The 14719-nt window shown below is 52.1% G+C and overlaps 2 protein-coding genes across 5 annotated transcripts in view; both read left to right on the top strand.

The window, feature by feature from the left end:
* Positions 1-13042, top strand: part of CLSTN3 (calsyntenin 3) — a 26969-nt gene extending 13927 nt beyond the window's left edge. For all 4 annotated transcript variants that reach the window (XM_008579248.1, XM_008579247.1, XM_008579246.1 and 1 more), the window contains exons 13-18: positions 2979-3205; positions 3513-3683; positions 4501-4646; positions 4880-5015; positions 11598-11800; positions 12029-13042. In XM_008579248.1, coding sequence (XP_008577470.1) covers positions 2979-3205; positions 3513-3683; positions 4501-4646; positions 4880-5015; positions 11598-11800; positions 12029-12169 — 1024 coding nt within the window. In that variant the 3' untranslated portion in view covers positions 12170-13042. The remainder of the gene's footprint in view (positions 1-2978; positions 3206-3512; positions 3684-4500; positions 4647-4879; positions 5016-11597; positions 11801-12028) is intronic.
* LOC103595771 lies at positions 10176-11590 on the top strand. The gene has a single exon (XM_008579243.1). It carries the CDS (start codon positions 10457-10459, stop codon positions 11057-11059), a length of 603 nt encoding a protein of 200 aa, XP_008577465.1. The 5' UTR covers positions 10176-10456; the 3' UTR covers positions 11060-11590.
* Positions 13043-14719: the final 1677 nt, after the last annotated feature.

Here is a 14719-nt window from a genome sequence, read left to right as displayed (position 1 = left end):
AGAAGGTCACGGGCAGATGAGGTCATGTAGGTGTAGCTGAGAGCTGAGTATGCACCCCCCCCCCCCCACCATGTTCTAGTCAGAACTCTAGTAGGTAAAGGGCTGTCATCCAGCCATGAATGGCTTAATCCCTCAGAGACCAAGGAATTGCCTCATAGGTGTGCTCAAGAGCCATGTGAGAAGGGAGGGTTCTGTTTTTGGCCTAGGGTGGAGCTCTGCAAGGTGAGTCCCCTCAAGGGGAGGAGGTGACATCCTCTTTATCGACTGGCTTGTTTGAATTCCTTCTACCTCTTTCATGCTGAGGATAGAGGCTTATCCAAGGGCTTGGAACCTGCCCTGGGTCCTTTAGTGGAGAAAAGGGACCTCGATGCTTTCTTTATGAGGTTAGGAAAGAGATCCCTTGTTTCTCCGTTTCTAGGGCTACCACATGCTTGCCTCTACCCTAACCCTTCCCTGAGGTCATGGGAGAAAACATAGAGGGGTGTGTGTGCGTGTGCGCATGTGCACTTGCGTGTGCCACAGAGAGACCTAGCAGCACCTCCGTTTCTTTGATGCATGTCCTTGCACGTGTCCTTGTGTTCCCTAGCTTCCAAGTTTCAGTTCTCGGACCCCTGTCCATTTAAAGCCAGATTTATGCAACTATTTCGTAGTACCTAAATGTATGTTCTCCTTAAGGTTTTGTTTTCTTTTGTAGGTTTCTTTCTTGGCAAGCCTATCTACTCATGGCATTCACCCCTGAACAGGCAGATAACACTTCTTTTTCTCTAGCTTTGTCCTCTTTCCACGGCTCTCGAATTTCTACCTGCTTGCTGTAACCTCTGTCTAGAAGTTCTGTCAGCACCTCAGCCAAAAGAACTAATGCTGAAATAATCAACTTCAGTGCCCAAACTGGCCCCCTGCTGAATCCTCTAATTCTGTAATGGCATATCTCCTGCAGTCACCCAGGCTTGAAACCTCTGAGTCATCTTTGATTCCTCTCTGTCTTTACCCTCCACGTCCATCAGTTGCCAGGTCGCCTAGATCCTGTCTCTGTGCTGGTGTCTGGAATCTGTCTTTCCTTTTTCCTCTAGTCCAAGCTCTCACCTGGCCTATTACCCTGGCCTGCTAACTAGTTGACCTATCTCTAGCCTCCTAACTTTAGTTTACCCTCCACCTTGAGGCTTGTTGAGGGATCTTAAGCCAGAGTTTTTTCATCACACTTCCTTGATAGAAGAGATGTCAGTGGCTTCCTCTTGCCCGTCACATACAGCTGTGAATTCTCAGGGTATTCAAAGCCCCCGCCATCTGGCGCCTGCCTGCCCTTCCTGCCTGATGCCCTCTACTCCCCTAGTGTCCTCCTCACCATCCCTCCACAGTCACCTTCTGCCTGGAGTCCTGGCCTCCTTCAAAGCTAGCTCACCTGCTGCTTTTCCTGATTATTCCTACTTTCCTTTTCCAATCACCTCACTCCCACCCAAGCCAGAAATGACCTCTCCCTCCTCTGAACCTGCATGGATTTTTGTTTGTTCCACTCAAATTGCGGTGACAATATTTCCCCTTGTTTTAAGGTTTGTATGCTCTATCTAATCTCTCCCCGAGATCCTTATGCCTTTGGGTCGGGGACAGTCTCCTGCTCCCCTTGGGTCGCCCAGAACAGCAGCACTGCATTGCTCGCTGTGCTGGAATGTCTGTTGGAGCCTATGCTCCCAGGGTCAGCTGGGGTTGTTTTCCAAGAGGCTTTGATCTGGGCCTCTCTGGATGACAGTGCAGGTTGTCATAGGCCCCACTCCGTGTGGCACAGGAACTCCGCACATCATGGGCGTTGGTAACTCAGGGACTCTGAGCTCATCTTACCTGCTGAGGTTATGCCTTCTCCCTTTTGGCTCCAACAGTCAAGTTAGGCATGCCCAGAGTGCTAATAATTACAATCCTCTCAGCAAAATCATTTTAATTAGCACAAGCATATGGAATAGTGTCGCTGCTCCTGAATTACTAACTCCATTGTGAAGACTTCTTGTTCAAAGGGAGACTTCTTTACAAATAAATTTCTCTAGTGCAAACCCAGGCCCCAGATGGTAGCTGTGGTTTAGTGGAAAGGTCAGTGGACTTGGAATGAGAAGAATGGGTTTAAGCCTCGACTCAGTCACATATTCCTTGTGTGGCCCAGACACTTGATCTAGGAGCTTTAGTTTCTTATCCCTATCCTACAGTATTAAAATAAGGTTGTAATGAGATATTATAGGCAAAATGCTTCATAAACCAGCAAATGCCATGTGATTGTGAGGTGTCGTTATTGCTGGCAGAGGGTGGGACTAGAAGTGATCCTGGGAGCGTAGTTCCTGAGTGGCTGTGCTGTTGGTTTGTCCGGCCCAGCTCGGTCCCCTACAGATAGTTTGTCCTGGCACCCAAATCAATCAGGCTTCATGGGACAGTGGATCTAGGTCTCAGGTGATCAGATGACCTCACCTGCCAAAGTGTGTTTCTCTGACATTGAAAGGAATGGAAGATGCACCAAAAAGGAGGGGGACATCCTTAGATAGACCCCACCCCCAGCCCACTTTTATTGTTGGGTATTTTGGGTACATATGTACCAGATATTGTACTGAACCCATGTATGTTTTATCTCCTGAGTAAAGAACTGTGTCTATACATTTTTGTCACTTCAGTTTGTTTTATATTTTATTAAAATATAATTTATAGATGTTCCATAATCCTGGGGTAAGGCACTGATGATGGGATTACGCCAACAGGTTGGGGTTGCCTGACCTTCTATCCCAGACCTTTTCCCACAGTGATGTCCCACCAGGAAGAGATATCTCCCTATCCAGCTTTGCCAGAGGGGTTGGGATGCAGAAACACTGCCCCTCTCCTCCTCTCACCCTCCCTGACATGAGGTGCTCTATTGTATAGGTGGAAGCACAGAGCGATGGAAAAGAAGATAGATCTAAAGGCAGGGGGTGCTGGGGTCACAAGCTGCCTCCCTCTCCTTTCTCACGCAGGTGCTTCAGTGAAGAATCCTGTGTCTCGATCCCTGAAGTGGAGGGCTACGTGGTGGTCCTCCAGCCTGATGCCCCCCAGATCCTACTGAGTGGCACTGCTCATTTTGCCCGTCCAGCTGTGGACTTTGAGGGACCCGAGGGGGTCCCTTTGTTCCCCGATCTTCAAATCACTTGCTCCATTTCTCACCAGGTGGAGACCAAAAAGGATGAGAGTTGGCAGGGCACAGGTAGGGATGACTCGGGGAGTGACACCATGCAGAAAAGGGGCCCATGTCTGGAACCAGAATGAGGAAGGGAGCCTGGGGCTAGAAGTGGAGAGTGACTTTATCCTGAGTTTGCTTGACTAGCACGGCAGATCCTTAAGAAGTAGAGCAAGAGGGAGGCCCGTGAATGTCATACAATGATGATCTTGAAACTGATGCTGACTTCCCTTAAGGAATGACCCTAGAAGGGGAGGAAGAGACCCATGGCTGGGTCTCAGAATGTCAGTGGGCTCTTCAGCTCTGACCCAGACCCTTACTGTCCTCCACCCAGTGACAGACACACGCATGTCGGATGAGATCGTGCACAACCTGGACGGCTGTGAAATTTCTCTGGTGGGGGATGACCTGGACCCGGAACGGGAAAGCCTGCTCCTGGACACGGCATCTTTGCAGCAGCATGGGCTGGAGCTCACCAACATGTCTGCCTACCTCACCATTGCTGGTTAGTGGGGCCCTCTTTTTCCGTGTATGCCCCTTCCCATGATTAAGCACCTAGGGAGCCCAGAGGGCTCTCCTCCCTGGCCCAGGGATGTGGCTAAGTGCCGTTTTGCACCTTGGAGGATCCTCTGGCTTCCGGATCTCCCCTAGGGAGGCGCCCTGGGCTTTAGGCTGCAAACGTTCCTCTCTTCCCGCTCTCGTGATAGCCGGGCTCGCCTCCACTCCTGGTAGCCTTTATGCCTCTCCTCCCGCTTCCCTTTGGCTCATCTTCTCCAACCCTTTCTAGCCCTCTAGCTGTTTGGTCCTGGTCATCCTCTCTATCTTCTAGCTCGTTAATCTCCCATACACACCAGAGCTGTAAGTTCAGTGCTCATGTCTTGATGAGTAGTGGGGAGTGATGACTTGGTCATTCCCAGAGGAAGGTGCTAATCTCTGAATGCCCAGGAGCGAGGATGGGAGAAGATGCAGTTCCCTCCTGTTTCCATTTCCTTCCAGGGCCTCACTGAGGACTTCTGTATTTCCCCCCTCTCAGTTTCCCTCCTGCTTGCCATCTCCCCTCTGACTCGCCCGATGTCCTTATTTGCTTCTTCCTCTTCCTACCAGAAGCCACAGAGCTGTGAGAGGAGGGCAGAGTGGGAAGCGGAGCATCGGGGCTCTGTGCCAGTCAGGCAGGGCGGGCGCGGGTAGAGAGAGGGCAGCATCCCTTTCTCTGAGGGCTCAGGTCACACCCCTGTAGAGCGTGCAGCCTTGTGTGGGTGTCATTGGGGGTCTGGGAGAGGCCCTGCCCTGGCCCCTGCGCTGAGCTGCTTCCTCGACCCCAGGGGTGGAGAGCATCACTGTGTACGAAGAAATCCTGAGGCAGGCTCGTTACCGGCTGCGACACGGAGCTGCCCTCTATGCCAGGAAATTCCGGCTTTCTTGCTCCGAAATGAATGGTCGTTATTCCAGCAATGAATTCATCGTGGAGGTACCCAGGGAGTCTCCTTCCTTCCACAGCCCCCGGCCATGAGCCAGCGTAGAGTGAACTCAACTGATAGTTGGTGGGCGTGGGCATTGCAGCGGGGAGGACTCCTAGACCTCGTGGCGGGTGGTGGAGGAGGAGATGAGGGGCTGTAGTTGAGATGGAGCTGGGCTTTAGAGAGGTGGGGTAGGAGCTGGGGAGAGAAGCATGTGTGCCCACGGAGCCCTCCCTCTGCCCAGGTCAACGTCCTGCACAGCATGAACAGGGTTGCCCACCCCAGCCACGTGCTCAGCTCCCAGCAGTTCCTGCACCGTGGGCACCAGCCTCCTCCTGAGATGGCTGGACACAGCCTGGCCAGCTCCCACCGAAACTCCAGTATGTAAGGCTGAGTGAGGCTGGGTAGAGAGGGGCGGGCAGCAGGTGAGTGGGCTGGGCACAGGCATCCTCCCCTCCCGTGCGAGCAGTGGGTTCTCTCTCCTACAGTATCTGCCTTAGTTAACAGCTGTGGGCCGATCACTTTACCCCTCTGGATAAACTTTCCCTTACAGAGAATGCGAGCCTTGTGTCATCGTGGGGGCACTTATGCCTGGGATCATAAAGTCAGTATGGGGTTTAGGCATCTTTGTTATTTGTGCAGCCCTCCTCCTCCAAACAATATCAAATTAGCTCTGGACATAGGGATTCTCTGTAGTGAAGCTATTAAGTATTTATTAAACACCTAATGTGTACTAGTACTGTTCTAAGATGCTATTTGAGATATATAAGAATTATAGAATAGATACAGTCCCTATCAAAGAGCATGTTGGTACTATTACATGTGTAATTTTGTGCTGTCTATAAAGTCATAAGAGTATTTCTAAAACAAAATATGCACATATGCAAAGTATTACATACAGATGGAGTGGTGCCCTTCAAAGCAATCTTGTCCCCTGGCCATGGTTGTTTACCAGTAATGCAGTTTCACTTTCCAATTTAAGAGTTGCTTAGTGGTAGAAAAACTGGAAAATACAAGCACAAGGAAGAAATATCAGCTGTAATTCCACCACAGAGAAGAGACCACTGTTAATATCGTATATTATGTTCCAGTCTTTTCAGTGCCTATTTTTTTTTTTTTTTTTTTTTGTCTTTTGTCTTTTTCCGTGTCCAGCAACGGATCGCAACCCTCAGTGTTGCCCCCGTACCGGACTGGGGACCGGCAACGGGATTGCAACCCTCGGTGTTGCTCCCGCGCCTCACTCAGCCAGTGAGCGGGAACCGGTCTGTATGTGGGATCCGAACCCTCGGGCGGGAGCGCCGCCACGCTTCCCAAGCGGCACACTATCCAGTGCGCCACCGGGCCGGCCCTCAGTGCCTATTTTTTAACAAAGTTGGGATCAAACTATTTTGTAACCTGATATTTATACCTAATATTATAAAACAAGTATTCTCCCACATTATTAAAAACTGCAAGGCCGGCCCGTGGCTCACTCGGTAGAGTGCGGTGCTGATAACACCAAGGCCACAGGTTCGGATCCCATATAGGGATGGCCGGTTCACTCACTGGCTGAGCGTGGTGCTGACAACACCAAGTCAAGGGTTAAGATCCCCTTACCGGTCATCTTTTTAAATAAATAAATAAATAAATAAATAATAAAAACTGCAAAATGATGCTGATGTTGCTGAAGGTGATTTTTGAAATCCCTTTTTACAATTGCTTTCAAAGCCAATTTATGAGGTGCATTCATTTTTGTTACTTTTTGGACACACCTTGTATTTGGCCTGGTTCAGTATTAACCAACTTCATCATCCACCTTTGTCAGAGTTGGCTCTGGATATCATTTTAAGTTTTTAAACATAGAACCCAGTCTTAAAAGCCACAGATTTGTCACTTTTGAAAAAAGTCAAAAGGTGTGTCACATGTTTTGAAGGCAGTTCCCTAAGGGTTCCACAAATGCTTTCTTGGAAGAAGTTCATGGTCACTGAAACTACCATGAAAGTAAGCACTCATTTCAATACATGAAATGGTAATAATAAGAACAATAAACACAGGGTGTGCTCATCATGTGCCAGGCACGGTGCTAATGGGATTTACACATATTAACTCATTTAGCCATCACAAACACCAAATAAAGTAGATACTAGAATTATCACCTTTAAATGCAAGGAAGTGGAGGCATAGAGAGGTCAAGTACCTTTTCCAAGACCACACAGCTAGAAAGTGGGAAAAGCCAGAATTCAAACTCAGGCAGCATAATTCCAGAGCCTGTGCACTAACTGTGGCCGTCTGTGCCCTCCCTACATGTTTAATGCTTTTTCTTCTTCTTTTAAATTAGGCTTGTTACTTTAGAGTTGTGCCTAATTTGGGAGAGCTCCTGAGGGGCTTTCCAGGTCTTCTGTGACTGAGGCCAGCTCCCCTGGTGCCCCAGGGAATCAGTCTGGTTTTCTCTCCTCGTGCAGTGACCACCACCAGCACTGTCTCTTTTGTTTTCTTTTCCCTGGGACTGGCTCCCTTCTTCCTTGCTCTCTCTGAAAATGACTACGGAGGCCTTTTTCAGTGTAGATTCACTACAGCAAAGTGGATAAAAGTCGGGATGAGGAGGGAGTATATGGCAGAACCAAGTTGCAAAGCTTCCAAGAAACTTCTCACAATGTTTAATTGATAGAGATATGTTAGCAAACTAAACCTGGTTTTTTTAATCTTGCTGCCAGCTATATATTTTTTTCTTCAAATGATTCCATAGCTCTTTCTCCAGTTCTTTCCTTAGAAGTCATCCCATTCAACCTTTTCTGGGTTGGATACTGGGTCCTGCTACTCTGATGAGGCTCAAGGTAGATCCAAGTGTTGCTGGGCCTGATGAGAGTCTCAATTCTTATTTTCTTTGGTATGAGGCCCCAGCGAGGGAGTCCTTATTCTAACTACCCCAGAGCACCCTCTCCCTAGTGTCCAGCTACCCTGCACTGACTGGCCCAAAAGGCAGCCTGTCTGACCCCCCTTCCCCTGAGCTGCACGGGGTGCTCTGGTGCTTGTAAGGACACCATTGCTTCACCTCCTCATAGTGAAGCCCAGCCTCCCCATCCTCTGTTCTGAGCTAACTTCCAGGCCAACCACATTTCCCTCTGAGGTTTCAGTTGACAGCAGCAGTCTGCCTTTGCATCTGCTGCCTTTGCATCTTCCTTTATTTTGGCCTGAATAGGGTACTGAATTCATAGTTCACCTGAGGGCAGTGGTGACTGACATTGACTGAGCTAACCAGGTGACCCACTTGCTAAAACCTCTTCTGTACGCCTTTTCTGGCTCCTCAAGGTGTTCCCTCCCTTTTACCTCCCAACCCCAAGAGTGATGTTGCAGAATTATGGTTTCACAGTGTCAAACTACTCTAAACATACAGAAGCAGTGAGAGATACAATCCCCTCCAATGGAACAGACGCTGATTTCTCTGAAGCACATTAGTGCAACAGAAAAGAGAGATCAGAGTGAATTGGGACAGTCAGGGAAGGTTTTGTGCACATGTAGAGTTTGAGCTTGGACCTTGAAGGGCAGAAGGATTTTGGCTGGTCATGAGAGAGAATGAGAATTTGAGAATTGGGAGTGGATGGGTGGTTAGGGTTGTTTATAGTTAGGGAGAATAGGCGAGAAGGTCAAGACAAAATGATGAAGCCATTATTTATCTAGTCATCCCAAACACTGATGCACAACAGAATCGCCTGGGGAGTTTAAACAACTCTTGGTGCCTAAGTTACACCCCATACCAATGAAATCAGAATGTCTGGCGCTGGGGGCCAGGTATCTGCTTTTTAAAGGTCCCCATGTGATTCCAATGTGCAGCAAAGTTTGGGAACCGTTTCTCCACTTTGTTTCCTACAAGTATGTGAAGCTTCGCAGAAAGACCTATAAAACAATAGAATTAAAAAGAGAATGAATTAGGAAGTAAGGAGGAAGGGATAATGAAAGAAGAATAAGATGAAGCCGAGGAATAAAGTCAGTTCATAAAATACAAACTATGAGATACCATGCAGTTGCTATGGTGGGTCTGAATTTTGACTCTGAGCTTCTGGTAGCTAAAGCAAAAGGAAACCTGAGCAGTTATGAAAGTCATATGATAGGAGTCAACCGGTATTTCAAGAGAAGCCCTGGGACTGAGAGCAGAAAGAGGTCTCTGTGGGCCGGCCTGTGGCTCACTCGGTAGAGTGCGGTGCTGATAACACCAAGGCCACGGGTTCGGATCCTATATAGGGATGGCCGGTTCACTCACTTGGGAGAGCGTGGTGCTGACAACACCAAGTCAAGGGTTAAGATCCCCTTACCGGTCATCTTTTTAAAAAAAAAAAAAGAAAGAGGTCTCTGTGGGCCGGCCTGTGGCTCACTCGGTAGAGTGCGGTGCTGATAACACCAAGGCCACGGGTTCGGATCCTATATAGGGATGGCCGGTTCACTCACTTGGGAGAGCGTGGTGCTGACAACACCAAGTCAAGGGTTAAGATCCCCTTACCGGTCATCTTTTTAAAAAAAAAAAAAGAAAGAGGTCTCTGCCATGGCTCTTTTTTTTCCTTCTGATCATGTCCTGCACGATTGAGGCTCTTCACAAAGAAGGCACCGTGCGGTGCTGTGGACAGGGCTTTCTGTGGTGTCTTTACAATCACATGGGTCATTAGCTAAAACACCCCTTAATGTTGTCTCTGGAGGTCAGTCAAGGCCAGAGTAACTGCTCACATTTAATGTAGCAAGAGAGATTGACAGTACTTTCTAAATTCTTGATTTTTGTCTGTAACTAATTTAAAAATCTTCCCATCTCCCTGGCCTCCCGGCTCATTGTAAACTAATTAACCAGACTTGTTTACCTACAGGTAGAGTATCTGCATTTTGTCTTTCTTGTGACCATTTCTTATTCCTGGCACTCAATTTGTTGTTTCCCTCACCAGGCCAGGGGCTCAGAGGCACAACGCATTGATTTAAGGCACAAACCTGAGATCTGGCTTGCCATTGTTGTGCCCATAGATAGAGCAAGTTCACCTGCTTTGGCCTCTACTCTGAGGGTTGGGATTGCCACTCCTTCTAGAGCCTGAGCTTAGCCACAGGGGCCATCTGCTGGTGGGGTCACTGCCCCTGGGTCTAGTTCACTGACCTGAAGACCTGAGAGGGACTATTTCCTACAGATGGGCAGAAAGGGCAGCTCTGTCCCCTTCTACCCTCCTCCCCCATGCCCAGGCAGTTGAGAAATGCTGATCCAGCCGGTCCCATCTTTGCCTTGGAGCCAGTGCCCAAGGGACCTGCCTGCCCCGCCCCAGCAGAGTCAGCTGTGATTGGCGAGTGGCCCAAGTGAGCTATGGGTCAGGTCAGGATGGGGACCAACTTGGCAGAGAGCCATCATGGCAGCCTCAGGAAGGTGTGGCTGGCAGGCCTGCCCAGGCAGGGCACTCTCCACATTCCTGGTTGGCTCAGAGTGTGTGGCAGCCTCAGTGTGCCAGCTGCTGGGAGGAGGGGTCTGCAGCAGGAGGTGTGGGGGGCTCCTGTGCTGTGTGCTTCTCTACGCTCTGTTCCTGTCTCTTGTCACGTAAGTCTCAGGCTGGAGGTAAATTTGGGGCTGGTTTGGAATGTAACATGCATGTGTGTGTGTGTTTGTGTGTGTGTGTGCGTGTGTTAGGGCCATACATACATAGAATAGTCCCTTGGTGAGGAGACTACCCAGGGTTGAGCTGCTGTGCACACACACAGTGGCCAGGTGAGCGCCACGTGGGGTGTAGTGAACCAGCTGTCCGAAAAGGCACTGGGCCTGGGGGTGCGTGTGTGGGGTCTCTGCCTCCACCTGCTGTTCCTGGGGCTGTGGGCTCTCCTAGTAATGCTCCGAGCACTGTGTGCATGTGTGTGGAAGGGGAGCCGGATTGTGCTCACCTCTGCTTGCTCTGTGGCCCTTACAGCCCACCTCTGTGGTGTTTACGTCTTGCTTCAGGCAATTGCCTGGTCTGCGCAGCTGGCAGGGAGCTGGGTGGCGCTGCACGTGCAGCTCTACTGTGCCTTGCTGCAGACGCTCAGATGCATTCCTTTAATCCTGCTGTGTGAGCAGGCTGCCAGGTGGCTGGTGCGGGCCAGTGTGTGGGCCGGCAGAGGCCTGGCTCGGGTGTGGGGTGTGGCGGCCTTTGTCCAGCTGTGTGCCCACATGGCCTTCCTGGGCATGTGCCTGTGCATGCACATGTGCTTTGCCGCCATCAGCTCTAAGGTCCGGGTGAGAGTGCATGTGCCCTTCAGGGTCCAGGAACCCCTGAGCCGGGGCGTCAAAGTGAGGCTGCAGGGCTGGAGGCATGGGAGGGCCAGCGGGGAGGCAGGTGCACCACGTGGGGAGATTGGGGAGGAGCAGAAGCCCCAGCCCACCAGGAGCCGTAAGCCCACCAGGAGAAGGGAGGTGTCACGGAGCAGGAGTGAGCTCAGTCCAGGTGGTAAGTGAAGGGGCTGCTCCTTGCCCTTTGGACCTGTCCCCAGCCTTGGGTGCCAGCACCTCCTTCGTGGCAGCCAGGCCAGGCTTGGAGGCTGCTTCTCTTCCTGTGCCAGTCAAGCCCATGTGGCTGTCTCTCTACTTCCCCTGCTGGGCACTGGGTGCCTCTTTCCTAGGCTGAGTGGTCTCTGGGGAAGGCACAGGCAGAATGACATGGGCAGATTCCAGTCCTTGCGCTGGGCCAGGGGCCACTCTCCTGCCTCTGCCCTTGACTCCCTTTGCACATCCCCGTCCCCCTTTGCTCCTTGCAGCAGCCGCTCTGCTCCCCTCCCCCTCCTATCTCCTGCCCTTCCCGGCAGGCTCTGTTTCTCTTCTGACTTCTCAGGTTATTCCCCTCTCTGGGCCACCATGGATGCTGTCCTCTCTTACTCCAGGATTCCCTCTGCTTGGTCCGCCTTTACCCCAGGGCCCCTCTGCCACTCCTCCCTGTGTCCGAGAGTCCCCAGGCGTGCCGGGCCACGCTCTGCTCACCTCCACGCTCTCCCTGCAGTGGTCCCGAGTGCCGCGACTCTCATCATCGTGGTGTGTGTGGGCTTCCTGGTGCTCATGGTCATTCTGGGCCTAGTGCGCATCCACTCCCTTCACCACCGAGTCTCTGGAACCGGCGGGCCCCCCGGGGCCCCCAGTGACCCCAAGGACCCGGACCTCTTCTGGGATGACTCAGCTCTCACCATTATTGTGAACCCCATGGAGGTGAGTGGCCCTGGGGAACGAGTCAAGGTTCAGCTGTAATGTACACCACAAAGACTCCTAGTGAGGGGCAGGCCCTGGGCGAAAGCTCTTAGCAGAGCCACGATGAGCTGGAAGGAGAAGAGTTCAGGCTGGGTAGGAGGTGGGAGGCGGGGAAGGAGCCAGGGACAGTAGCCCCCGAAGGAGAGTCCCTAGGGTGGGTGCAGGCCACTGATCCCTTCTCCTCTCCAGTCCTACCAGAACCGGCAGGCCTGTGTGGCGGGGGCTGCCGGTGGCCAGCAGGAGGATGAGGACAGCAGTGACTCCGAGGCGGCTGACTCCCCCAGCAGTGACGAAAGACGCATCATCGAGACCCCCCCACACCGCTACTAAGGCCTACACCCCTCCCCAAACAGAGAGAATTCTGCCCTGGTGAGGAGACAGAGACACACCCAGAAAAGGGAGAAGGACACTCTGCAAGAAGAGAGGCCAAGAGGGAGAGATCTTCAGAAGGAGCCCTACTTTAATCTTGAAACCCAGTCTGCCCCTCACGTCCTCCTCCACCCCCGCCACCTCCCTCCCTCGCCTCGGGGATGTCATTCCCCGGGTGTGCTCCTTGTGGCCGGGATGGCTGGGTTGGAAAGGTGGCTGGATGACTGGCTGCCTTTTCTGCCCCCCATGGCAGCTGCCCCCTTAGCTCACCCATGCCTGTGTCCCTGCAGCCCCCCAGCTGTGTAATGTATTTGGGACGGGGTGGCGTCAGTAGCGATGGCTAGGCTGGGCGTGGGACTGAAGGAAGCCCTCTGCTCTCCCCTTCTCTCCTCCTGTCTTCAGGAGGCCTTTCTCCCGGGGCTCCCTCAGCTGGGCCTTCCCTGCTTCTCTTACGATCCCCCACACCTCTGTTTCCATTTCACTCTGGGGATCCCTGCTCCTCCACCTTTCCCAGTTTCCTTCCATTTGAACCTCTTCCCCCTCCTGACCTTGCAGTCCTGAAGTCCTGCAGCCCCACCCTTTCCTCCATGACCCGGTTGTGGCTAGGTTGTGACTAGGATGGGAGGGGGTGTGGGGTCCTGGGTATATCATATATAATGTATATTTTTTCAGTGTTGTCGCGAGCGCAGCCCCCTGTTCCTGTGTGCAGCTCGCAGCCTTGTGTGTGCGTGTGGCATCATCATGTCCTGGGGTGGGGGGAGGGGGGTGGGTGTGGTGAGGGAGGGGACACATCCTAGGGTTTTCAAATAAAACAACCAGAAAAAGCTCCACGGGCTTCCTTCTGCCTGCCAGATCCTGTGTGGCCGTGGGTGGCAGGCTCTCAGGTCTCAGGGCCATTCGGGTCTCGCAGGGCTGAGGGGAGGGAGGCAGGGCTGGGCATTTCGGCGCCCTGACTGGGTAAATCCCCAGGGTGCCAGGCCACTGGGAAAGTTAGGTGGGGCCAGATAGTTCCCACTGCCTTCTTCCCTCAGCACCTCTGGAAAAGTAAAGACAACTTGGGATGCCACTTGGGTGCTTTGTGAGGACACTATCAGCCCCTTCCCATCACTTGGAACATTCTGCTTGGAGTACATGGGCTCACCGCCTGGGAGTCCTGAGGGAGAAGGCAGGAGACCCTGCTATTTGTAACAAAGGGACCTGGAGACTGTTCCAGGGCTGAGCTTTCCTTGCTAACCAGTCGGGACATTCTGCTTTGCCCATGTCCACATGGCTGTTCCAGCACAGCTGCTGAGTGGCCTTAGTCCTCTCCACACTGACCCAGCAGCCTGGCCTGAGAGCAGGCAGCTTCTGGTTTCTCCTCAGCCTTTTGGGCCATTGGTTCTCTGGCCCAGGTCTTAAGCCCCAGGTAGTAAAGGACAGTGACCAGATGCGGTTATTTCAGAAGAGTGAATGCTGGTGCGAGCATCCTTCCTGCACTGTCCCTGCCCCAGGGAGCACCAGGGACCCAAGTCTCACTTCCTGCGTGTAGCACGAGGGTTTAGAGTGCAGTGAGCCTTCGCTAGTTCTCGGGGGCTCTGCAGCACAGTGGGGTGGAGGTGGAAGCTGCACCCAACGCCACTCGCACTCCCGCCAGTGCTTCCGTCCTTGCCCGTGGCCTCGCCTATCAGCTGCGCTGATGCCTCCATATTTATGTCCCACACCCAGACCTCTTTCCTAACTCGGGTTTACGACCGCCTATTGGTATCTCCACCTGGACATGCTGTGCCTCAAACTCAGACCTTCCCCCAATTCTGCTCTATTCTCTGTTGCCTCTCCCTAGCACCTCTCACCCGGTTACCTAAGCCAGAAACCTGGGAGTCAGTCTAGCTTCCTCCCTCTCCCTCAACCCCATATCCAAATGGTGACTAAACCCTAACCTTCCAACCCCTTAAAACCTCCCTGATATGTCTTTTTCTTTTTCCCCTACTGCTGCTGCTGCTGCCTTGATTCATACCCTTTTCATTTTTTGCCTGGTCTGTTGCAAGGGCCTCCTACGTGCCTCCTACCTGCACTTGTCTCTGGAGTCTCGTTCCTCTCCAGCCCATCCTTGACTCTGGGTCTCAGTGATGTTTCTAAAGTACAACTCTGGTTATACTACTGTCTTATTTAGAACTTTCCCCAACCCCCTGTCACTGCCTGGGTCAAGTCCCGATGCCTTGGCAAGCCCCTTAACCCAGAGGGGTCGGGTCCCACCTCCCTCCCTCCCTGGCCTTTATGCTGCCACCACCCATGCACACCCGTGCTCTGGTCACACAAGCCACTTGTACTTCCTGGACTCATCCTGCTCTTTCTTGTCTCTGTGTCTGCATGTACAGTTACCACTGCCTAGCATGTCTTTCCCCCTTCAGGTGCCTAGCAATCTTCTACTTAAATCACCGAAGACCCAGTCCAAATGTCACCTCTTCCAGGAAGTCTTCTGTGCTCCGCCACCCCTTGTTCATGCCTCTGTTGCAGCACTTACTGCAAGGCTGT

This window comes from Galeopterus variegatus, unplaced genomic scaffold, assembly GCF_000696425.1.
Source record: "Galeopterus variegatus unplaced genomic scaffold, G_variegatus-3.0.2 Scaffold1841, whole genome shotgun sequence".
Classification (NCBI taxonomy): Eukaryota; Metazoa; Chordata; class Mammalia; order Dermoptera; family Cynocephalidae; genus Galeopterus; species Galeopterus variegatus.
The sequence above is the reverse complement of the archived record's forward strand: the minus strand, read 5'-3'. Positions and strand labels throughout refer to the sequence as shown.

Bases quoted from the DNA above. Each gene is read 5' to 3' on its own strand.
- LOC103595771 (XM_008579243.1), top strand. From the start codon at position 10,457: ATGCTCCGAGCACTGTGTGCATGTGTGTGGAAGGGGAGCCGGATTGTG.